The 25,227-nt window shown below is 39.8% G+C and overlaps 2 protein-coding genes across 5 annotated transcripts; one reads left to right on the top strand and one right to left on the bottom strand.

The window, feature by feature from the left end:
- The first annotated feature begins 1,030 nt into the window (after nt 1-1,030).
- On the top strand, nt 1,031-3,323 carry C3H6orf120 (chromosome 3 C6orf120 homolog). 2 transcript variants are annotated; one of them, XM_074990231.1, is made up of 2 exons: nt 1,031-1,113; nt 2,711-3,323. In XM_074990231.1, exon 2 carries the CDS (start codon nt 2,766-2,768, stop codon nt 3,321-3,323), a length of 558 nt encoding a protein of 185 aa, XP_074846332.1. In that variant the 5' UTR covers nt 1,031-1,113; nt 2,711-2,765. The 2 variants fall into 2 exon arrangements, with proteins under 2 accessions (XP_074846332.1, XP_074846333.1); XM_074990232.1 differs by having other exon boundaries at nt 1,041-1,125.
- Nucleotides 3,324-4,731: 1,408 nt separating this feature from the next.
- On the bottom strand, nt 4,732-25,227 carry PHF10 (PHD finger protein 10). 3 transcript variants are annotated; one of them, XM_074990228.1, is made up of 12 exons: nt 25,120-25,227; nt 22,127-22,233; nt 21,374-21,504; nt 20,371-20,454; nt 18,095-18,228; nt 17,585-17,734; nt 16,475-16,584; nt 12,938-13,091; nt 11,842-11,997; nt 6,806-6,914; nt 6,324-6,512; nt 4,732-4,868 (listed from the first exon to the last, which is right to left on the bottom strand). In XM_074990228.1, the coding sequence occupies exons 1-12, from the start codon at nt 25,186-25,188 to the stop codon at nt 4,783-4,785; spliced, it is 1,479 nt and encodes a 492-aa protein (XP_074846329.1). In that variant the 5' UTR covers nt 25,189-25,227; the 3' UTR covers nt 4,732-4,782. The 3 variants fall into 3 exon arrangements, with proteins under 3 accessions (XP_074846329.1, XP_074846330.1, XP_074846331.1); XM_074990229.1 differs by having other exon boundaries at nt 20,371-20,448; XM_074990230.1 differs by lacking the exon at nt 11,842-11,997.

Below are 25,227 nucleotides of genomic sequence, written 5' to 3'. Positions count from 1 at the left end.
GAGAACAACAAAGGATTCTGGCCCAGGGAAAGGGTGTAGGAGGGGGTGTAGCAGGGATGGGCAACATCCAGCCTGCCAAACGTTTTCATCCAGCCCACAACACACCAAGGCAGGCTATCTGCCTGCTGCAGCAGAGGCTGCTCAAAATGACTGGCACCTCCCTCTAGGCACCACACACCGTTTGCTGGGAGGAGTGAAACTTTGTGCACTGCTCCTGCCTCCAGCCCAGTCACACCAGCTCCCATTGGCCAGAAACTGACCTGCAGGCGCTGTGATGACTGGGCTGGGGACGGGCGACTAACAAAGTTTCCTCCCCTCTCTTCCCAAGAGGCACATGGCTCAGCTGTTTTGAGCAGCCTGAAGATGCAGCAGGAAGGCAACCTGCCTCCGTGTGCCACTGGATGCTGCCTAGCTAAATGCCTCTTGGCCAGAGCCTGCTTCTGGGTCCTCACCCCCTGATCCCTGCTCCAGATCACCACCCAAACCCCCTGAACGTCCCTTTCTCCTCTGTCCCAGGTCACAGCTCCCTTCCACATCCTGCCCGCTTCCACCCTGCCACAGGTCAGAATGCTCCTCGTGGGTAAAGGTGCATTATACAAGGGCTCCATTAACACCTGCTGCCGAGCACCCACGTTTGAAGTGTGACCCAGGGATGGGTGGAGCTCTTGGGGTGACACCACCTCTTGGCTGGGCTGACCCGTGGCAGAGGTCACGGCGCGGAAGGGAACGCGCCGTGGGCTGCGGTGGTTGACCCAGGCTCGGCTCTCGGAGGGGAAGCAGCCCGCCCAGAGGCGGCACAAATGTGGGGTCAGTGTCTGGCCAATGGGAGCTGCGATGACTGGCTGGAAGCAGGAGCCGTGCGCAAGGTGCGGGGGAGGCGTGGGGCGCTCCAGCCCAGCCCAGCGGGAGGGCGGCAGCGGCTCAGAATAGGGGCCGCGAGCCCGGGGCGTCTGGTTGCCATGGGGACGCACGGAGGCGGGGTCAGCACAATGCCACCCCGCCTCGCCGTGGCTACGGAGTTTCTCGCGATATCAGGGCGCCCGCGGCCTGCTTGGCCTGGCTCGGTCGCAGCCGCGGAACACGGCGGGGCGGGTGGAGCTTCTCGGCCTGGGGGTGAGCGTGGAGGTGGGGCTATGTGCTGGGGAGGCCGGAGCCTGTAGCGGGGGGCGCGCCTGGGGGCGAGCGGACGTGTGGGGGTGCTGCTGTCACAGCCCGATCTAGGGCAGCGAGCGGGGCCTGTTTCCGGCTGGAGACTGGCACCCCCTGCGCTCTGGGCCGGGCCGGGCCGGGCCTGGGTAGCCTCGCTCAGTCTGTGCCTATAGCCCCCGCCCCAGCGCGTGCGACCCGGAACCCTCTGGTGTGCTCCGCGCTGTCCTTCTCCCCGCCAGGGCGGAAGAGCCGCTTCCCCGTCTGCCGAGCTCTTGCTGTGGGAGAGGCGCAGCTCCGGCCTTGGCCCTGTCACTGTTGCCTGGCTGCACCACTCCCACGCACATCCAGCCTAGGGAGCGCTTCACGTTCGGCCTGCCTTGGCCTTCCCTCCCCCGGCCTGTCCTAGTTCTAGACTGCTGCCTACTACGTCAGGGGCCATCCCGTTCCTCCTCCCTTCTAGCCCACGGCGTGTCTGGGGCAGGGCTTCCCTTTGCCTCTTGCAGTCCTTTCTAGCACGCTTCTGTCAAGAGAGATTCAAGTGCCGCCCAGCTGATGGATGCAGCAGATAGTTCTACTGGTGGTGCACATCCCTCAGTACACACAAACTTTATTCTGCATCAGAGTAGAAAAGGGAGCATTGCTTGAAATCCCCGTGCTAAAGATTCAGATGTCTTCTCATTCATCAGCCACCAAGTCCAATGGACATACATCCATGCTGATCATGGGTTCTGCTTGATAACTATAGCCATAGCAGTGCAGATAGACACATGTTCATTTTCATCATCTGAGTAATGTCACCACCAGTTAATTTGGTGGTTTGGTTTCTGTAGTTTCTGCACTCGACTGTTGCTCTTTTAAGACTTCAGAAAGCATGCTCCACATCTCACCTTTCTCAGATTTTGGATGGCACTTCATATCTTAAAACTTAGGTCCAACTGATATAGCTACTCATAAAAATCTCAGATTGATACTTTCTTTGCATTTTGTCAGATCTTTTATGAAAGCATTCTTAAAGTGAACTTGTGCTGGATCATCTGTGATTGCTATAAAAGTGCCATGGAAATGCCTGGTCTCGCTTTAGGGTGATACTATAAATAAGGAGCAAGCAGCAGTATCTCCTGTCAGACTGCTTTGTGACTGGCAGAACAAGAAGTGGAACTTGCAAGCTCTAAAGTTTTACATTTCTTTGGGCTTAAGTTCAGTTATGTAACCAAATCTACATTGGTAAAGTAAATTTCACAATAAAGAGATTGCACTACAGTACTTTTGAGGTGAATTGAAAAACACCTGTACAATTTTTAATCAAAAATATGAAGAGCACGGTATATGGTTTGAATTTAAATCAACACTGAAAATGTGGAAAAAAACATTAAAATATTTAATCTTTTAAAAGTAGAATACCAGTTGAAATTTATCATAATTTTTTGAATTAGTCATGTGTTAACTATGATTAAGTAAAAGCCCTACTTTTGAAACAGAATTAGATACTTTAAACAGAAATTTAAAAGATCTTTCCAAGAGCGAGCTACATTGAAACATGACTTTTCTTCTGTATTAATAGGTTATTTCTAATACATGATGTTGGAAGAGTTCACCTCACATCAAGCATAAGAGTTATGGCAGCACATTGGAAGAAAATGTTGGTGATCCTTCTAGCAGCTCAAACGTTGCTTATGGGTGATAGCTTTGAAGAAGAAGAGGTACCTGACGAATGGATTCTTCTTCATGTAGTCCAGGGTCAGATTGGAGCTGGAAACTACAGCTACTTGAAACTAAATCATGAGGGGAAGATAGTACTTCAGATGCAGAGTTTAAAAGGTGATGCAGATTTGTATGTGTCTGATATTACCCTTCATCCCAGTTTTGATGAATATGAATTACAGTCTGTAACTTGTGGCCAAGATGTTGTTTATGTACCTGCCCACTTCCGCCGTCCAGTGGGAATAGGAATCTATGGTCATCCCTCTCACTTGGAGAGTGAGTTTGAAATGAAAGTATACTATGATAGAACAATTGCACATTATCCATTTGGTGAGGCTTCCTATAATCCAGAAGAGATGGAGGCAAGACAGAAGCAGGCTCATTCAACAGAAGAACAGTCTCAGGATGAGGAATCTATTTTTTGGACTATTCTCATTGGAATTTTGAAACTAATACTTGAAATTCTTTTTTAAAATCAGCTGGACGTACACTGAACTGGAGTGCACTTATAGCCTATGACATTGGACATGAATGGCTTGCTGTGATCTTTGGGGTTTTTTTGTGAAATTACCTTAAGAGGTGTTCAGGTTCTTTTCTATGATGAGATGGGGAAAAGCAAAGCCATATTTAATTTTCTATAAAACCCACCCTCCCACCTGCCAGAGGTAAAAGGAGCAGAAAGCACAGTATTTGTATAGTTTTCTTTATAAATCAGGGTTCAAGTGAATGTACAAGAAAGGGAACCTTATTAAAATTTTACTTTGAACAGGTGCATAAGAAAATGGACTTTGATAATTCACCGTGTTTTCTATTAAATTGACAATTTTATACAAAGTTGTAAAATCGGAAAGGTGCAGTTTTAACAACCTCTCCCTATTTAAAATAAAGAACTAATTTTCTAATTTGCAGTGTGAGCAGATCTTTAGCAAGTGGCACTTTAAAATGCTGGCAACCATGACAACTTGAAAGCAGTGTAATGAAGACAAGGAAATATCAAAGTCATGATTTAAGGTGAATAGTGATTTGAGGTGCCTAGTTAGAAACAACTGATGTAGACTGACTTTTCACAGGAGGTGCTCAATACTTTTCTCTATCTGCTCTCTAAGGAATCAAGTTGGGCATTTAAACTGCGGTATCCAAAATCACTTTTTAAAATCATGACGTGAATCAAATGTGTTACTTGTATTTTCTCTACAGGCAGAAGCTGAAATTTTTAGTTGGGGAGGGACTGTAATGAATCAACTATTTTTGTATCTGTATATAAAAATGATAGTCAGGGCTCATGAAAAACAACTCAGCCTGCATTATCATATAAGCAGTAGAAGGTTCCTCTCCCTCTGTGTACCTCTTTTCTTAAGTTTAACTACAATTTTAATGCCACTGCCACAGTGTCTGTTCTTTATGGTTGTTATTGCATCTTTATGAAATTTAAAGGCAATTCATTCCTGAGGTGCAAGCTATTTTCTGGCAATGCATTGAAACGTTTGGGTATTGTTCCTGCAAGCTTCAAAGTCAAGACTTTTTCGAATTAAAGCAGTACTAATTAAGTAGAATAATCTGTATGCTTTGATTAATCATGGGGAATAAAACTGAGTGCTATATAAGTACCTAAACTTCTCTGTAGCTCTCTCTTCACATTTATTGCTGTGCAGCACTGGCATATACCAGTGTATTACTATAAACTGCCTCTGAGAGGACTTTGTGAAAGTTTTCTTCTGAATGGAAATTTGAGTTGTTAATTTAAACTGACAGGACAGAATACCTGTTCAATTACTGCCATCATAGGAAAATTCATAGCCAAAATTATAAAAATTTTATTTGGTAAAAGATGCTTAAGTGGTTTTGTGCCATAAACAGAGTGGTTGGTTAAATAGCACCAAGTCTATCACTTCAATCTGTGCAGTTAATCTTACTGGAAAGTAAAACATTCCTTCAGCCCTCTTTGCTGCTTTTCCCCCTTCTTCCTCCTCTTCTAGGCGTAGGTGCATCTTTTTGACAACAGTCACAAATCCAGCGACCTAAGAAAGAAAAGTTAACAGTTAACATTTTTATTCCTCCTGTAAAGCCTGTGACTAGTTAACAGGATGAGTAAATTATTTTGGCAATAACTGTACTGGTAACATGCAAAATATAAACTTATGCCCAAACGTTAGTATTTCTTCCCTCTAAATTTGAAAATTAAGTACATGAGATAGTAATGATACTGGTTAGAAACAGATAGTGGTATATATATTATTAACCTACCTTAACCTCAAACTAAAATGATCACATGACTGGGCCTCAAGAATGAAGAGGCTCCAATCCTGCTGTAGGGTGGTTCTGAGGTAAGAATAAACACTACCCCTACTTCATTTCTGACTCAAGCAAAACTGAATGTGTTAGATCAAATCAGAGGAATTTGAATTAGTTGACTGACTACTTTAAATGTATATCAATTGCTTCTACCTATGTTCTCCCTTTAACATGCTTCTACAGGTGCCCCCTCCTGTCAGAGGTGGCATGGTACTGAAGCAATTTGTAACAGTCTAATGAGGCTTTAACATGCATGTTCAGCACTTCATTAGCATAATGGCAGCCGCACAAATTTCGAAGTGCAGATTGACAATGTAGGTACACGCATGTTCAAAGTAAGTGCCCCACTTTGACATTCCCTTACTCCCACAGAACTAGATCAGAGTAAGGGAATGTCGAAGTGAAGCGCTTATTTCAAAGCTGTCAACTCGCCTAATTTTCAGGGTGTAAATTACTGGTGTAACATGCACTCCTAGCACTGCAGAACTTACTAGGTACTTGCACCAATATCATAGTAGCATTATGGATGGATTTAATATTGCACAATCAGACTGACTATTCTGGTTCATGATCTAGTTTAATTCTGATTCTACACTGCTTTACACTTTGTACGGTTATTTACATGGCTACAAACTAAGTGAGAAATGCTGCTGAATCAGTATCTTCTGTATTCATGCAAAGTAGGTATAAGACTAAACTTGGTTTCAGTTTCAAGTTTAATCATGATACTGAGTTTACATAGTTGAAGACAGAAGCTGTAATATTAAAGGAGTCAAAGGTATTTACACAGATGGAGTGGAGCACAATTTTTTTCTTCTACTTTAATAAAGGATTTATACTGTTAAAGCTTTTAAAACAATGCAAAAGTTACTCATCAGTATGAAGAAATGCAAAGTTTATATGTACTGCTGCTTTTATGGACAGAACTGGCTATTCAGTATCTTGTGGGAATCCTGAAAAAGTAGGTTTCTGAGCTATTTGAGTTAAGACAAGAAGCCTGTAAAATAGTGAAACTGACAATCCTATACTGTGCATATTACCAAAATATACAGAAAATGTATAGAAAAACTAATTTCTGATTATTTGGATAATTTAATGAATGCCAACACTTCTGTGGAAGTACTGTCTTACAACAAAGTAGAAAAGTCCCACCCCTTAAAGGCTGATTTTTGCTTCATTACCTGAAGGGATAGCACCAAGCCCCACACAAAAGGTATGATAACCACGGTCACAAACATCACAGAACATCATTTCTTCTTCATGGTGAGGCTGCCCACATATAATGCATGTTTTACACTCCATACACTGCCAAGGGTAGGTCTTAATCATAGCAACAAGCTCCACGGTCATATCAAGACAAGAAGGGTGGCCTGAATTAAAACCAATATTATTACTAGTATCTTTAGAAATGAAGTTTTTAAAAAATAGTATAACTTAGTTATTTTACAATAATCAGGTTCTGCTCACCTAAGCGACTCAGCACAGCAAATGTGGTCTAGTACCAACTTAAGTAGGAGTAAGGATATTTTAAAGAGTCAGTTTCTAAGAAGACTGAAATGTTTGTATGCAAGTTTAGTATTATGCAAAATACTTCCGCTGAAATTAGTAAGATTTGGCAGTGAAAACTCCCAGCAATCCAGTTAAAGCATATATCGATACTTACCACTGTTGTCACATTGGGAGCAGTGTATAAGTGCTTCAGTCTTTCCTTTCTTGTTGGACTCCTTACCCTTCAGACAAATTCCACATATAGCATTGGGAGTGACCTTTGGCTGGAAGGGTAGAAGAGGGCTATAAATTCATCCCAGAAGAATTTATAATGGATATAACAGGAAATTTATTAATGTAGCTTCCTTTTAACTTTTGTTAATTACTAATGAACTTTCTGTAGCATGATCAAAGTAAAACTTAAGACACAAGGTGGTACTGACAACACTAGTTAAAAGATGCATACTAATTTGATATTTAGAGCATGTGCACAATAAAGCATTTTACAAAAAAAAGAGAGACTAGACCAAAAGTGTATGCTAATTCTTTCTGCAAGCTTGTCAGCACTTCCCTTAATAGTGAATACAAATAAACATACAACTTTGAACCTAAATCTATTTCGTTTAAATGTGGAAGGAACAGGAGAATGTTTATATGAATCTTCAAAGCCACATGCTTTCATGTATGTAAGAGAACACCAATATCCTTAAAAAAATTCAAAATTACTTAACCCATTTGAATGGAAGCTAAAAGTAATAGCATAAAAAGATAAAATTTCATACATGAAATTGTTATTGTTGAAGTTTCCAAAACATCTAATAGACAAGATAGTTGTGTTGCTTTAATCAGTTTTATTGTGCCTTTCTTCCATATTCAAGATGCTGATATAGAAAACACTACAAAATTCTTTAGTTAAAACACTGTTAGAAGATGATCTGAGAAACAAAGGAACTAAGTATTCATAAAATCTACTTAAGGAAAAGAAATCCGAAGTGCTTAGATTGGCTGTGAGGTTCCCAGTAGCTGTATTGTAATTTTGTGACTAAACACAAAGTAAATGCCAGCAGCAGTGTTGAGGAAAAACAAAAACCAGAATGGATGTGTCAAATTCTTTATCAAAGGCACACTCAGATAGTTTTAGTGTCACACTTCAACCTACTGCACCTTAATGAGGGCATGGATTCAAATACAACATTTATTGCTGTTATATCAACCACTGCCAGAGATTTTTAAAAAGGCCAGGGTCTGTCTCAAGTGATATTTTAGTTCTGTAGTATACAAGCAGTCATCTAGTTAATGGAGAAGTTTTGAATTAAAGTCTATTCTCTAAAGAACTGTGTGATTGCTGATAAATACTCGTAATGGAACACACCTTGCCAAATGAAAAAAAAATAAAAGTGGTATTTATTTTTACCTAAGATGATGATAAAACTGGCAGTGAATATAAAACTATTAAAAGAAAAAATATTCAATACCGCCCATTTTGAAACAAAATGTTATTTCCAAGCCAACTCTTTTCTAACACTTAGCAAGATAACATCTTCAGCAATTCTTAATCTAGCAGAATTCAATATCCAGGTTTAAACTTTTTTGAGGTTACGAAACCCCCTTTTATGGCTGTAGTCTGCTTAACTTTTTTGGCCTGAGGAGTTTTAAACAAAACAAAAAACCCACAAGTTTTTATATATAAACTTCCTTTTCAAAAGATGACAGAGGCATTCGTAAAGAATTTTTTTTGCTTATTTATTTTAAAAAAGCATAGTCAAACCTGTTTTATACATAAGTATAATAAAACCATAAAAGAAGTCTAACATTCATAAATGTATCTACAAAATAAATATCATGGATGTGAAAGCATACATAGAAAAAATTTACTGGTAACTATGCTACATCTCCTACATAAATACCTTCCATACTCTGCTCCTCCCACAAAAGGGTAATGGCACACACTTAAACCTCAGTCTTGCAGAGACTACCCTCTTGTTGCTTACTGCTACATCCTAAAAGTAAGGTTTTGTTGTGTTCTTTTATCAACTGCTAAGTAAAACAAACCTCTCTAAAAAAGCAAGTGCACTTCTCTAATCCAAATTCTATGTCTGCGATGAATTATTATTATACTGCCATAATATACAGCAGCAAACTCCCACTTATTTCACTGAAACTACAGTAAACTAACTTTGGGTTATTGTGCTAGTGTATGTGTGGTTAATACTTGGATACATATAATTATAAAAGTAGACACTGACTTAAGTGTATTTCTTGTTAATACTTCCCTCTACTTCCACTCCACTAACTTGTGTTCATTAGAAACAGTGAAATAATCACAGCATATTAAAAACTTAGAGAGCCCCAAAAGAATGGAAGCACTCCGTTTTTTAAAGAAAAAATGAAAAGAAGAGACTAAATGCAAGGTATTCACATTTCAAAGCAATTCAAGTTCTACCATCCTAAAGAAATGAAATGGCTTTTAGGGAGCACTACGAAAATTGGGTTTGTCCTGTATGGAAAATCATAATATCCTATTTCACCATGTTACATTTTGCTTGCCTAATCACTTCCATCTTATCTTGAGGAAGGGTGAGGCAGAGGTACTCCTATGCTGCAGCTCAGAATTTCAAATCAAGCACTTCAACCACTCAGACAAGCATTAGTTTTCTTTGAGATGCCACTGCCAGGGGGCAAGGCATTCAATTTTCATATATAATGAATGAAAGCAAAGTGTTTTGGAGACGTAGTATCTCAACACATGACAGATTTATGATGTGCAAAACCCTCCTGAAATCTGGGAACAGAAGTACCCTGTGTGTGCAACTGTAGTAGCCAGTCCTGCATCAATTACAGCAACAGCAAGGTTTACTACTTTATGAAGTAATAAAATGTAAAACATGCTAACCATTATATAGCAGTCGCAAGGCTGACTTAATAAAACGGGCTTCGTATAAAAACACACCAGTTTTCCTGCTTAAAAACGGAAATATGAGAACTCCATTCTCTCTCATATGTTGTACTGACTATAGCTATACACATATATGTTAACATTGTAGCAATTATCCTTCAATTTTAATTAAATGTAACCTAAATGTTACCATCCTATAAAATGTGTGCAAACTGAAAAATACAGAGGAAAAATATTACATATAAACTCCAGGATTTAAAGGGACATTTAAGAATGGTTATAGACTTCAGCTTAAAGTGCCTTTATATTTAGGCACGTTCTGGTGTATCGGATCATCTTTTTTATAGACCACCTTTAACAAGAATATTAATATCTAATCAGTTTTAAGATATTTAATGAAATTGGGGCATATTACAAATGCTTCAAAACTCCCATTAAAAATACACAACTGTGCTGTGCCACCTCTGAGGTACCAACAGCCTGATGCATCTTCTTTGAGTTAATGCTAGGTACAATGAAGCTGCAAAGGCATTTGCCATAAAAATATTTTGGCACTAAGTTACTTTGTTAGCTTGCAGGAACTGCGTTTTTCCTTACCTAATTGGTGGTTTTAAACTAATTGGTAATGGCTATTCGGGTTCACTTGCAAACTGTAGCAGAGCATTATTCTGCAGCTCCTACATTTAGGAGTTCAGAACCTTAGAAAACATTCTGTTTAATTAGTTCTATGCATTGAAAAAGGCCATTAGATAGAAGAGACTAACCAAACAGACACTAACTTTGTGGTCTTCATACCTATATGAAGTTTCTTTGTCAGACCAGTTGCATACAATCTCTAATATAAAGATAAGCATATTTAGCACTTTTTCAAGCTTCATCTTTGGATTTCGTATTCTTGAAAATATTGGTGAGAATTTGGGTCTGCAATAAGCAATTTGCAAAGTTACGTACATAAAAAAGATAGGTCTACTATAACAGTTCAAATATCCATAATTTGCATCTGTCTTAAGTAACACCTCAAAAGAGGAAAGCTGAAGCTTGATAGTTATTTGTTATTAATTGCAAAATATATGCATTGTGTACTTATAAAATCAATTGAAGCTGTCCAATGCTTGCTGAAAACTAATTTCTAAGTTTGATGCATATAGCTTCTTTGTCAATCAACAATAAATTTAGATTGTTAACAAACGTTCCTGAATATAAAGTTCAAACCACTGACAGCTCACAATTACCTTTGTTGCTGCCAGCTTTCTCAGCACATATGATCTAGATCATCACAGAAAAAAGTATTGCTTTTTAACAGCATCTTTTGGCAAAAACTCCCATCACTATGCTTTAAACCATTTTTACTGTAGCATCTTTTACACAATGGGCCTGCTCCCCCTCACGTCAATGACAAATTCTTACTGAGTTCAGTGGCAGCAGGATGAGGCCAAATGTATTTTTGAAGGTGTTCAATCAAAACTACTTGCTTGTACAAAGTTCCATAGACTGAAATTTAAATAATCCATATGAATTCTAATTTACCTTAAAATATATTTAATCCTTATTTGACTAATGGGAAAGCATTACATTATGAAGTATTGATTCTTCTATCCTGGGTTTGCCAACCACTGCTTTACAGATGTTAAAGTGCCTGACTGTCATAACCAAATTTTTGTTAAGTAAGAACATTCTGCCTGCAGAAATTAGTCTTGTAACATGAATTCAATAAACTATTATTTACTATTTATTATTACTCAGGGGTCAGGTGGTGGTGCTTAAACTGTCGTTAATTTTGCATTCCACCCCAAAGGTGGCTGCATTTACTGGTAAGTGACGTAAAATTTATACATAATCTAACAGTCTGGGGTCCTTCAGGATGATAGGCTTTGTTTAAGTGCATGTTATGACAATATATTAAACCATAGTGCTTTACAGCACAGGTCACATGGTCTGCTGCCATACTATTAGTAAGACAAAAACAGTGAATACTCAATGCCAGTTTTTCACTGACAGGAAATGTTGACTGCAATATTAAAGCACTCAGGAAAATATAACATTTTCTGTATAACAGCCATAATTTTTTGCACTGTAATTGCCCAGGAATCAATTATGACACCGAAATAGAAGCCACTCCATAGCCAGGATAAAAGAAAAGCCCCTTATGAAATAAAGCAAAAAAGGAAGGAAAGTAGCAAACAGAGAGCACAACAGGTGAGCAGCTAGTGAAGTACAGCAAGCAGAACTTCCATATTTTTGAAAAGCAAAGTTAAATATTTCAGGGAGAGAGGCTGGTCAGTAAAGAAGCGGAGTCAGGGGCTTTTTTCTTCTACCTTGTACCCAGGAACTGATTTGGACAGTACAGAACGTTTGGAACCATCTTTTCTTGGAGTTGCACTTTTGTCTCTTGGTTTTTGTCTTCCCTGAACAGAATCCTCCTGGTTGTCATTGGTACATTCACCTTCAGATAAATTGCCAGACGAGTTGTCCTGTAGCAAAAATATCATCACTTTTTTAGGTAGAAAAACTAGCTTCTCTAAGATCCAATGCCAACAAGGTTTAGTAGATTACTCTCTACAGGAACTCAGGGGACATTTAAATGGGGTATGATCTGCCTGATTTGTTGTAATCATTTATGCCTGCATGTCTCACACAAAGAGGCTGGCATTATAGCAGAAGGGTACCTGTATTTTCCAGGGGTAGTGATACAAACCCAAGAGAGGAGCAGCATTTATCCTTTGTTCTAAATTGTTTTAACTGTTTAAGAATAAGAAGGAATAATAGAAATACAAATAATAAAACTGATCACAAAATGTAAGGAATTTACTCTAAGGCCATGTCTACACTAGCCCCCTTCTTCAAAGGGGGAATGGAAATGACAGATTGGGAAATATCAATGAAGTGCTGCCATGCATATGCAGCACCTCATTAGCATAATGTAGGCCATGCAAATTTCGAAGCTGCTAACTTTGAAATGCTGACATGCGGACACGGATGTTTCAGAATATGGACCCAACTTCAAAATTACCTTACTCCCAATTCCTTTTAGAGGACTGGAGTACTGAAATCGTAAAAATGTATGACCTGAACTGGAACTGCAACTCCCACTCCCACAACTGTTAGCATTCTCTCCCCTTCAACTCAGAGGAAAAAGTAGGGTGGAAAACTACAGTTCGGATCACAGATCTATAAAATCATATTATTCCCCTTCTCCAAAGGTTTTGTAGGAAGAAGAAAGGAAAGGCCTGGACCTGATATTTTCAGTGTGAAACAGGAAAAGTGTTTAAGAAGTAGTTAGAGGCTAAATTTCATAAGTCAAAAAGAAGAATTAAACTGGTGAAACCAAACTTGAAGCTATTACTGACATTGACTGAAGGGAAAGAAAGAGAATATCTTTTTTGTTAAAGATCACTTTTCAATTTATCTCACCGAATTGCCTTTGACTTTCCGTTTGTCGTCACCTCGACCCTCTTCTGCATCATCTGAATCTCCATCGCTGTCCAATGCAGGAAGCTCTGGATCCAAAGGTGGTTCGTACAGAGCTGTGTTTAATGGCAAATAACGAAGTTCATCTGGGGAGTATCTAAAGTAAAGAAATAACTGTTCATTATTACACTACTTACATACACACCAACAAAATATTAAAACAATTTCCAGTGAAAAACAAACAAGGCTGGATAAGCTCAAAGACCATTTTAATTGCATATACAATTACCACAATTGTGTGCCCATACATAGTAATTATGCACACAATTCAGAAAACCTAGATCACAAGTGCTATTCTACTTTTAACAATATGTTTAAAACTGTCATTGTGACTAATTTTTACATCTCGTGATTTTTGTGTTTGAAAGTCCTATTTCTAACCAAAAATCAACAGAGAAAAGCTGCTTAAAGAGAGACTAATACATTGACTATATTTATATTTGGGCTGAAAGTTTCTGTCTATGACAGTTAATCTTAGAGATTGTCCCATGGAGTATGCCAAAAATTTCACACCAACAAATTCACCAAAGATCAAACAAGTATGGAGAAATGCAAATACACTCATGAAGAAACAATCAGTTGCACACATACAACATGGGAAATGACTGCCTAGGAAGGAAAAAAATGGAAAGCAGGTCAGGAGGTCAGAGTGGACCAAAAGGTAAATATGAGTCAACAACAGCGTGACACCATCTAAAGAAAAAAAAACACTTCATTCTGGGATGTTGTTAGCAGGAGTGTTATAAGTAGCATATAAATAAGAAGAAATTCTTCTACTCTATACTGCATTGCTTAGGCTTCATTTGGAGTACTGCATCCAGTTATGGGTGCCCCGTTTTAGGATGAATTGGAAAAAGTCCAGATAAGAGCAACAAAATGGCTTAGAAAAAACAAGGGGATATTAAAAAAACCTGGGTTTGTTTAGTCTGGAATAAAAGAAGACTGAGAGGGACTGTTTTCAAATACCTATGAGACTGCAACAAGGATGAGGGAGGAAAATTGTTGTTCTTAACCTATGAGGGTAGGACAAGAAGCAATTGGATTAAATTACAGCAAGGGAGATTTAGGCTGATCATTAGGAAAAAATTTCCCAAGTGTTAAGAGTAGTAAACACTGGAATAAATTTGCCTGATTAGATTAGACCAAAACCTGTCAGTGATTGTCTAGATAGGGTGAGCAATATTTGATGGTGGGGGGCACGCCAAGATTTTGATAAGTGGTCAAGGGTTGTGCTTTTCTATGGAGGAGGTGTGAGGTCTGAGACAGAGATTTGATGCAGAAGGGAGCTTGGGGTAGAGGACTGGAGCACAGGAGGCGTGGGGTCAGAAAGGGAATTTAGGTGAAGAAAGGGGCTGTGACCTGGGGCAAGGGATTGGGCTGCAGGGTCTAGGAGGGGGTATGAGATGCAGGAGAGGATTCTGGCCCTAGGGCAGGAATGTAGGAAGGAGTGCAGGGTCCAGGACGCAATTGTGACCTGGAGCACAGGGTTTGGGGAGGAGAGATGTTTCCTGCACTGTCCACACCCTCTGCACAATCTCTCAGCTCCCGTTTGTTGGTGGGTCCCAGTGGGGAGGGCTGGATTCAGCCCACAGGCCATATCTTGCTTGTCCCAGTCTACAGAAAGAGTCCTGTCATGAATACAAGGGACCAGATTAAATGATTGCGCGAGGTCCCTTCCAGAACTATGATAATGCACACACTGAATCCTACAAATAGTCATATTTCTATCCCCAATAGGCAATTTAATTTATATTATACACCTGAACCTGTGTAACTGGAATGTCCCTGACCTGGTAACAGCTGTGGTTTGGACCCTGGCATGGGGAGGAGGAAATGGCTCTGCATGCTGCCACTCCCCATCCCTCCCAGCTGGGGGAATGGCAGCGCAGTGCTAGTCTGGAGGCTTTTCCCTGCCGCCCCCATGGCAGTGGGGGGGGGTGTGGAGGCCTGTGTGCCCCAGATAAGCATTCCACCCCCATCTCGCGCAGGGTCCAAAAAATTTCTTAATCCAGAATACCTTAAATCCCAGGGTTGCTAAATTAAAGAGGTTCAATTCTATATGGACACATGCATAAATATAAAATAAGTTTCATGATTATTCATTAGATCACAAAAGAAAACAGAAAGGACCATACAATTATGTGGACTGTGTCAATTCAGATTTAAAATTCCCCCCAAAAACTAAGGTTTAGTGCACATATCATACATAAATTTTGAAATGTACTTCCTTTAGAAATGTTTGTGCTTATTTCAACAAAGTGGGAATTTTTTTTAAATCGTGAAATTTGTGGTCACAGGATAATTTGTCACAGAATATCAAATATTTTAAAAAGTGTCACAATCCCTGAAAAATTGCCTAAATTTCTAATATTTTAAACGCTTTTTCACTAGGAAAATACAACGCATATATACAGGTGTACAACCACTTCTAGCAACTAAATACTATACCTGAGAATGGCGCTGTACATTAGTTATTCCACTTTAATTTTACTTTCCATCAGCATTAGGAAAGATGGATGCAAAGTACAGATGCATTAAAGTGTGGACATAACTATTTTTGGTAAAACTACACTTTTGGAAGTCACTTTGCACTTACTTAGCAACTTTTATCTGAGAACCTCAAAGCACTTTTCCAAGATAACCACTATTCCTGTTTCATCAATGGTGAAACTAAGGCCTACTGTTATTAAATGACTTGCCAATGGTCAAACTGCAATCCAGTGAGAGTCAGGAATAAAATCTTTCCTCCCACCTATTCATTCTACTCATCAAATCAAGCTGTGTCCCTATTTGCTTCGCTCTGGAGCTGACAGATATCAAGTCAACCCTTGCATACAGAAAGAACCAGAGACAATATTTCTATGTTAATCTTGAGCAATGCACAACATATTAGGCTACGTGCCGTATGACTGAGGTTTTAAAAGTTCATACGCACGGTGAAGCGCAGACATCTTGGAAGAGATGGGGGTCAGTTTACCAAAACTACTACTCGCGCACATCTAATTTCAAAAGCCACGCAAAAAAAAAACAATCAAAATTAGCTATTAGCAGTTATGAGACTTGGAAAAAACACCCTTAAATCTGTTTCTCTGCATTCATACAAAACTGCTGCACAGAAAACATTTGACCATGAGCCTGCATCACAAAATTTAGACAGACTGTAAATACTCTTGACAACCCCTGGACTGAATGAACATGAAGTGAACTACTCCATTTTGCATGTCAAATTAGCTCCTCCAGAGCAAGACTGAGGCCTGCTGACATAGCAGCATGGAGAAGCTTGCATTGCTAGTGCCAAACTTGTTAAATGGAGGATGCAATTCAGTCTTTTGTACTGTCAGACTCACATATCTCACAGACAAAAAAATTCACTCAAAATTATTTTCAAAGTACTGTCACTACTATTATCCCAGCTAGTTATTTGGGATATACAGCCAGCAGATTTAATATAAATAACAGCTATGATATCTTTTTAAGTACCTTTTGTAGTATTCCTGGAACTGGCCTGGTATGAGAGCCACTGGATAAGGACTAACCTTTGTTCTCTCTGTTGGTAAGATTTTGTATTTTCCTTGAGGCACCTGGATAATCTGTATTTTTAATACAAAATAAAGATCTTACTTTTCACCACACAAGCAACATTTCTGGGGGGAAAAAGTCATTTTTCTTTTCTGCATTTTTGAAGTCAGCCTTTATTTATGGTGGAACAATCACTTGATTTTTCCCTTATGCATTCCAGCACTTCAGCGTGTATATTATATACAGCCTACTTTATAGTTCTACTGTCAAAATAATAATCTATAAAAATCTAAATAATAAATGTCTACTGAACACAATGGACACCTTTATGGTGCCAACACTCTGTAATAAGACAGAGCAGCAGATCTCAAACTATGGGTCACACAACCATTGTAATGGGGTCACCAGAGCTGGCATTAGACTTGCTGGGGCTCAGGGCTGAAGCCAAAGTTCCCACCCCACTGCCCAAGGCTGAAGCCTTCAAGCTTTGCTGTCCCCCACCGGTGGGCAGGGTTTGGACTTTAGCCCCCTGGCCCAGTGTGGTGGGGCTCGGGCTTCGTCCCTCTTCCCAGGGTCATATAGTAATTCTGGTTGTCAAAAGGGGATCAGAGTGCAATGAAATGTGAGAAATCCTGAAATAGAGGACGAAAAATTACACCCTTTTATTACATTTCCATTACTTTATTTAGCAGCTTAAATGGTAAATAAAACCATAAACCTTTTCTAGAATACATTTTTGCCTCACGAACATCTGCAGAATTCATTACTACAAGCTAACTTGCTGAAAACAAGTAATTATCATTTTTAAATTTGTTACCTTTTAATTTAATTAGGTGTCCCCTTATTTTTATATTAGAAATAACAGGAGCATTCCAATCACCTGACCACCTTTATCCTATTTTATACACTACTACCGCAACACTTATTTGTTTCACTTCTAATAGTGCTTCCTCATGTGGAAGTCTTTTCATCTTCAGAAATTATATGAATTAATTGAAATTTATTTACAAAAAAAACTAAAGTGAAAACCTCTATTCTATTTGGTAAAATAAGTTATATAAGTCAACCTACATGTGTCTGTAAATCAAAATAGGCTCTTCTTTCTTCCATTCGTTCCCGGTTTAAATTGCTATTAAATTCTGCAGCTTTCTTGGCAGCTTTTTTAATATATTCTGGAACTTTACTGGCTTCTACTTTTTGTGTGTTCTGTTGTTGCATTTGCTGAAATAAAAATAATTGTATTACAGTACAAGCTTAATTATCCAGCATTCCAAGGGAAGAGGGGTTGCTGGATAACAAAATGCATCTGTTATTCGAGCTGGGACCACCAACACCTTCCCAGGCAGACATCCAAGTTCCCGCCAGCCCCTGCTGGGAAGCCGTCCCCGTGGCAGCCAGCTTCGGGCAGCCAGACTCACTCCACCAGTCCCTGCCAGGCAGCCAGTCCTGGCCACGCATGCCAGTTAACCAAGCGCATCGTTAATCCAAGTGCCAGATAACACATCTTTTTCTGAAATTCACAAAACTAACATGAAAAATCAGATATTGATAAAGGAACATAATCCCAAGATGCAGACTTACAGAGTACTCTTTATAATGATCTGTTATTCGCTGGCGTTCTTTTTCTTGCAAAATTACAGAATACTCAGCATGTTTGGCAGGATATTCTTTAATCATTAAATCAATCACTTCATCACTGCGCAAGGCTGTTAGACCTAGATTAGATAAAAATACTAAGAATGCTACATTGCAAAACAAATTTTAAGTTATTTACCATTTTGACCAGTAGTTGACTGTAAAATTTGCCACTAAAGCAGAAAGCCTAACATACACAATACTTGTCACTGAAGAAACACCACTTTTTTACAAGTTCTAAAACAAACCAACCCTCTTCCTCTTAATTTTCAAAACATTTGGGGGGAGGGTGTTAGCTGTATGTCTATACCCTATGTTTTGTTTTTAAAAAAGATTAGGGAAAGTCAGAAGCCCAAAACATTATGCAGCTGCTGCTATTCTGTTTACAGATTCTGTTTTATGTCAAATAAATCACTGACAAACCAAAACATACAACAGGGAAGCACCGAAAGTAATTTTACAGACGTCAACTTCCTGTACTAAATGAGAGAGCAGAGTAACACAGATTTGTGATAGCAAAGAAAATAGAATCATCACAGGCATTAATCCATCAGTGCATCAATCCAAGATAATGTTTATTATACATAAAAGAAAATATTAAACTTTTCATTCTGATATGAATGTGCTCAAGTACTCCAATTACATGACAAATACACAAGCTGATCAGTACCAGCAGACATTTATACCAGCACAAAGCTCCATCTAGGCCAATGTGACTTCATGACAACACAGAAGATCTCTTGATCATAGAATTCTAGGGCTGGAAGGGACCTCAGAAGGTCGTCTAGTCTAGGCCCCTGCCTAAAGCAGGATCAACCCCATCTAAATCATCCCAGCCATGACTATGTCAAGCTGGGACTTTAAAGCCTCTAGGGATGGAGATTCCACCACCTCTCTAGATAACACATTCCAGTCCTTCACCATCCTCCTGGTGAAATAGCTTTTCCTAATATCCAACCTACATCTCTCCCTCTGTAACTTCAGACCATTGCTCTTTGTTCTGTCATCTGTCACCACTGAGAACAGACTCCCTCCATCCTCTTTAGAGCCTCCTTTCAGAAAGCTGAGGACAGCTATCAAATCGCCCCTCAGTCTTCTCTTCTGCAAACTAAATAAACCCAAATCTCTCAGCCTCTTCTCATAGGTCATGTGCTCCAGACCCCTACAGAAAGGATGTGCTTGCATGGGAGAGGGTTCAGCGGAGGGCAACGAAAATGATTAGTATCAGAGAGGTAGCCGTGTTAGTCTGTATGTTCGAGAACAGCAAGAAGTCTTGTGGCACCTTATAAACTAACAGATATTTTGGAGCATAAGCTTTCATGGGCAAAGACCCGCTTTATTAGATGCATGAGTGGGGGGGGGTTGGTTTTAGAGGGGTATTTAAAGGTCAGACCCCACTCTTTAAATACCCCTCTGAAACCAACCCCCACACACACACTCATGCATCTGATGAAGCGGGTCTTTGCCCACGAAAGCTTTTGCTCCAAAATATCTGTTAGTCTATAAGGTGCCACAAGACTTCTTGTTGTTCTCGAAGCTACAGACTAACACGGCTACCTCTCTGATACTAATCATTTTCGTTGCCCTCCGCTGAACCCTCTCCCATGCATCCACGTCCTTTCTATACTGGGGGACCCAGAACTGGATGTAATACTCCAGATGAGGCCTCACCAGAGCCAAGTAGAAGGGAAAAATAACTTTTCTAGATCTGCTGGAAAAGCTTCTCCTAATGTACCCCAATATGCCACTAGCCTGCTTGGCTACAAGGGCACACTGTTGACCCATATCCAACCTCTCTTCCGCTGTAATTTCCAGGTCCTTTTCTGCTGCACTGCTACTTAACCAGTTGGTTCCTAGCCTGTAACAGTGCTTAGGATTCTTCCGTCCCAAGTACAGAACTCTGCACTTCAGTGAAAGGACTCTTGATCAGCTTGCCTGGAGAAGCAGGGCTTATGTTAATAAATATCCTCTTTAGCAAATAGTCATTAGAACTGGTAAAAACAACGTAAAGAGTCTAGCAGTTTGTGAAAGACCTTAGACTCAAAATTTTACATGTTCTCAATTTTACATTACATTTTAAAGGTAAAACAAATAACCATATTGCAATCAAAATCAATATAAATGTACAATCAATTACCAGAGTATCATTTTAAGGTAGGAATCAAATATTTTAACCTAATCCAAACACATCAAACATCTGAAAAATCATTTTGTTTTCTTACCTAAAGTACACTGAGTCTCTGTAATGACATTTAGTTCTCTGAGGTAGAGTTTTTCCTTGTGAGACAGATCTCGTCTCTCTAAATCTCCAAGAAAAGACAAAATAGCAGTAAAATCGTGCAGTGTTATGTACTCTCAAATCTCTCATTTAAGAAGCTCAAACAAGACCAAAAATTAGTTTACAACTTCTTTTTCATGCGATGAAAGAAGTCTGTACAATAAAAAGTCTATTTGGTTAGTATTTAGTTTAGCAGTAGTACAATCCAGGGGTAACAGTGGAAAGTCTAAAAAATGACATTAATAAAATATTATCTCGGGATATTAATTTAATACAAAATTATTCCAAAACAGAAGTATTACATCACTGTAGTAAATATGTTAGTTTCCTTTATAAATAGATTTTAAAAAATAGATTTTTCCCCAACAAATTACATTAAATGACACTAACAAATAGCAAACGCAGAATGCATGTTTCTGTTAAATGCTTACCAATTCTAATAGAAGGATTACAGCAGTTACTGATGGAGAAGAGAGACTGTCCCCAGTTCTCACATAAATGGAACATAGATCTCCCTGATTATTATGATATTTCCCCTTTGGGTGGAAATAACAGAGTGCTTGTGCAAGGACTAGAAACTGACAATCTCTGCTCACCATCCAAGTTGAGAAAATACAGAAAGTTGCCAATAATCAATGCTCAGAACCAAATTAGCACGAAGACTAACATAAGTGACATAAGCACCCAATCCTTTGAAAAGCAGGGCCATTTGAGGATTTTCAAAATAGACATCCAAAATCACCCACTTCTGAAATCTTGACGCAGATTTTCAGCTAATGTAAATAATTAGTAGCAGAGACAGAAAAGTAGGTAAGTGTGATTATCCTGACAGCCTCCTCTTAACTGAAACATTTATGTTGTATCCAAAAGATACAAGCTGACAGTTTGTACACATTGTACTCAAAGAGATTTTTTTTTTTTCACACAAGCTTTTGTAATCTGGATACCTGGATATTTTCGTTTAAACGAGGTCACACCCAAATATTCACTGACTTGCTCCTGAAGCATATAGTATTCTCCAGTTTCATCAGGTGGCCATTTGTATTCTATCAAATTTTCAGCAGGAAAATAGCTAAAGCTAAACACAAAAACAATTGCCTTGAAGTATTAGTACATTTTACTACAATACAAATATTGTGTAAAGAAAGTTTGAATACTCAAAGTAATGGTTAACAATACTGTGCATCAAGAACTTGATCTAGCTGACATTTAAGTCAATAACAATATTCCTATAGCAGGTTGGTTCAGCCTCTTAGAATTTCCTCCTATCCCACCTAAAAATGACTCACATTCAATTATGAGTTTCATTTCATGAAAATGGGATTTATCACTGGACATAAAATCAAAGACTGAAGGATCTTTTACAGGGTAAGGATAAGAAAATAAGCACTCATTCTGACTGATAAAGTTGAAAAAGCCATAAAATTATACAGTTTATAGAAGTCAAATATACAAGTAAGGTCAGTCCCCAGCTGAAGTGCACCTTTGCATAATTTGCATTAAATACATGTGCCATTAAATTACTTCAAAAGCAATTTTGGGGCAAGAAAGTTGCTCACATCCCACTTTAATTCATTGTACCTCAGCACTGCAGATGTCAGAGCAATATATAAGCACAGTAAGATGAACTAATGCTAAAACTTATGGAAAAACAACACAATGCTATTCAAACAAACAAAACTTCAGTAAAGTGATATTACCCAAGGTCTTGACTAGAAGTTTCACAACTTCGGGAACTGTCCCCTGAACCCATACGTCGTCTTTTTGATGGCTGGCTGCCATCATTTGAATTTTCTTCTGTTTCATCCTGAAATACACATAGAGAGCAGGCATTAAAGAGAAAACCAAGTAGTACAAGTTACTTTTAGGATATCACAATGTAAAAACTCAAAGATGTCATAAACTAATAATTTTGGGATTGTGAAAGGTTGCTGTGACTACAACAAACTGACTACAGGCTGAATGACAAATATTATGACACTTCAAACGCGTTATATGAACCATGGACAGGCTTGCAGTTTCTTATTCCCTTGTGCTAATTACTTAAACATAACAGCTCTGCAGAACCTGGTTCTCCTGTGCTGCTATGTTCCCCCACTTGTCACACAGCCAGGCAGAAGAGAGTAAGAAGTGGGAAAATCAATCGTGGGCAACATGCCTACAGGTGTAACTCTGTCTGCAAAATAGAAAATACATGCTGAGCCAGCGAAAGATCTAACACTGTTTACTCAGTCCCTGGGGTGCAGAAACTAGGAGCACAACTGTGACTCTCAATGTTACTCTCTCCCATCTGGGCTCCTCCAAGAGCAGAGAACACCACACTGCCCTTTCCTAGGCCTTATACCTACAAATCAAGGAACATACCACCACCAAAGAGAATTTACATAAACATATTTAAAATAGAAATATATATTCCCTGAGATACAAGTACAAAAGGAGTCTAGTTTACACAAAGCTTTGAACAGAGAGCTGCTTTTTATGAAGCAATGAGGAAGATGTAGGGGAAAAAATGATGCAGTGGAGTTGAAATACACACAGAGGACAGAAGTCTCATCTTCAATATGAACTGTTACAGAAGTGAAGTTACCTTATCAGTGGTGTCTTTCCCCAAACAGATTTAAAGAGATTTATGGCAAGAGAACAGATGATTTTTAGAATGTGTGTTCTGATGAGATCTGCTCATATTTGAGAGTTATGCCCTAGAATGGGAGGGGAGAAATTAAACAGTTGTAAGGTGTTGCCAAATGTGAAGGACCAATGAAACCATGTATCAGAGGGGTAGTTGTGTTAGTCTGTATCCAAAAAATGAGAGTCACGTGGCACCTTCTACACTAACTTATACTAGTGAAACCATATATCTTATTGTTGGAGTAAGTCAACTATATCTAAAAAGTGAAGATTATTATAATATTTGATGGAAATCCTGTATAGTTTGTTTTTCAGCCTGTAAACAGATGTAGAAACCACACTGTCACATTAAAAATTAATTTTTAAGAAACCAAAAGCCTTCAATGGCTGTATCCTGTTAAATAACATTTTTGAAATATTGTTGATGGAAAAACGAATCTGTCAAAAACAGTCAAACCACACAGTTCTACTTACTATTTGTTTATTAATAACAGGTAAAATTACTAGGCCTTATTTAGTGAGTGACCTTCCTCTTCTGTTGATATGTAAATCCTAACTCTAACACTTCAAAAATGGATTTAAGAAACAACAGCGATTTATAAACTATTTTGGCCTACCTTAGCTACATAACACTTGTGAGATCAAAACAAGCAAAATATTAGAAAAACATGCCTATTTTCCTTTCAATTTTTGTTTTACTTTGCATATTTGACAGTTCTTTTACAAATTCAGACTACAAATGAAATGCAAAATTAAATCCAGATAATCAGCCATCACCAGAAACTCCTATCTCTAGTGTTGTTCCTTTATAACCTGCGCAATTAGTCAAAGTCTGGAGTGGGGGGGGGAGAGAGCGGGCGGTGTTCAAAATAGGAGTAGAGATTAGTGATAGTGTTTGTTTGATGAAGTCCTGTTAATTTATAAAGACTGTAAAAAGTCTGGTGTCTCTGGAATGCAGAAGAAATTAAAAAAAAAAAAAAAATCAGAAAACACCTTCTTCTGTTCATAGTACCAAGAGCACTCTTTCCATCCCACCCCTCAACTCCAAACTTGTTCCCAGTTTCTTTAGGTCAGCCACCAGGCTTGCTGCTGCTCTTTCAGACTCAAACTTTTCCAGTTTTTTCCTCATCTACTCTGTCCTTTATCTTTCTCTCTCGCACATGCATATGTACACGTGCAATACTCAAAAAAAGCAAACAAAAAAAACCTCCGGATTCCATTCCCACACTCTTCTCCTTTATTCAGCAGTATATGCTTACATTTATGTTAAAAAAAGCATAAAATTTACACTTTCAATCTAATGCAGTTTTAACTCTACCCAAAATGAATTTTCATCCAGCTCATAATACAATTTTTCCCCCAGAGGAGATGGCCCAGTTCAACCACAGCTATCAGACTTGAAAAGGAATTATTGCACAGAAATCCTATGCTCAAGGATACACAGATCAAATGATACCAAAATCTCTCCCTCTGCGTGTGTATTTCCTCAACTCTGCCACGTCTGATCACTGGCCACCTTGTATATAACTGTTTCGCCAGCTATATAAAGGAGATGATCCTTAGCCTCCCGTGTCCTGATTAAAGGGGCGATGTAGGATTATCAATAATCCCTGTTGCACCATTTGCAAGCTTGCGTGTGCCAGGCAACCCTGAGGCTGCAGGCAGAGGGGAGCGGGTAAGAAGCGCACACCGCTGGAAAGCCCAGGCCCTTTGCACGGATACTGGCCCCCCCCTCTGCCCTGGCTTTTCGGCTTGCTGGATGTGGTCAACTTCCAGGGCGGGAAGCCAGCCGGGGCCTGTGCGCTCCCGCCCGGGCGCGGCCCCTCCGGCGAGAGGGGCAGCGCGTTCGCGGGCAGAGGCGCGCGGGGCTCCGGACTGAGGCTCCCGGCGGGACAGCGGGCGCCGAGGCGCTGCCTGGGACGGCTCGGGGGGTGGGGGGCGGAGCACAGGAGGGGTCGGGGGGCCCGACTGCGGCCCGGGCTCCGCCGGCCGCTCACGTCCCCCGCGGCCCGGGCGGGAGGGGCAGGTCCGACTTCCCGCTGCGCCGCGGCCCCGCCTCTCTCACCTTGAGGGACTGGGCCCCGGGCGTGGCCGGGTCGCTGTCACAGACCCGCGGGGACAGGACCGCCGCCATGGCCGCCGCCGCCCGCTCCCTCCACGGCGTCACGCCCGC

The sequence above is a fragment of the Carettochelys insculpta genome, chromosome 3 (assembly GCF_033958435.1).
Source record: "Carettochelys insculpta isolate YL-2023 chromosome 3, ASM3395843v1, whole genome shotgun sequence".
Lineage (NCBI taxonomy): Eukaryota > Metazoa > Chordata > Testudines > Carettochelyidae > Carettochelys > Carettochelys insculpta.
The sequence above is the reverse complement of the archived record's forward strand: the minus strand, read 5'-3'. Positions and strand labels throughout refer to the sequence as shown.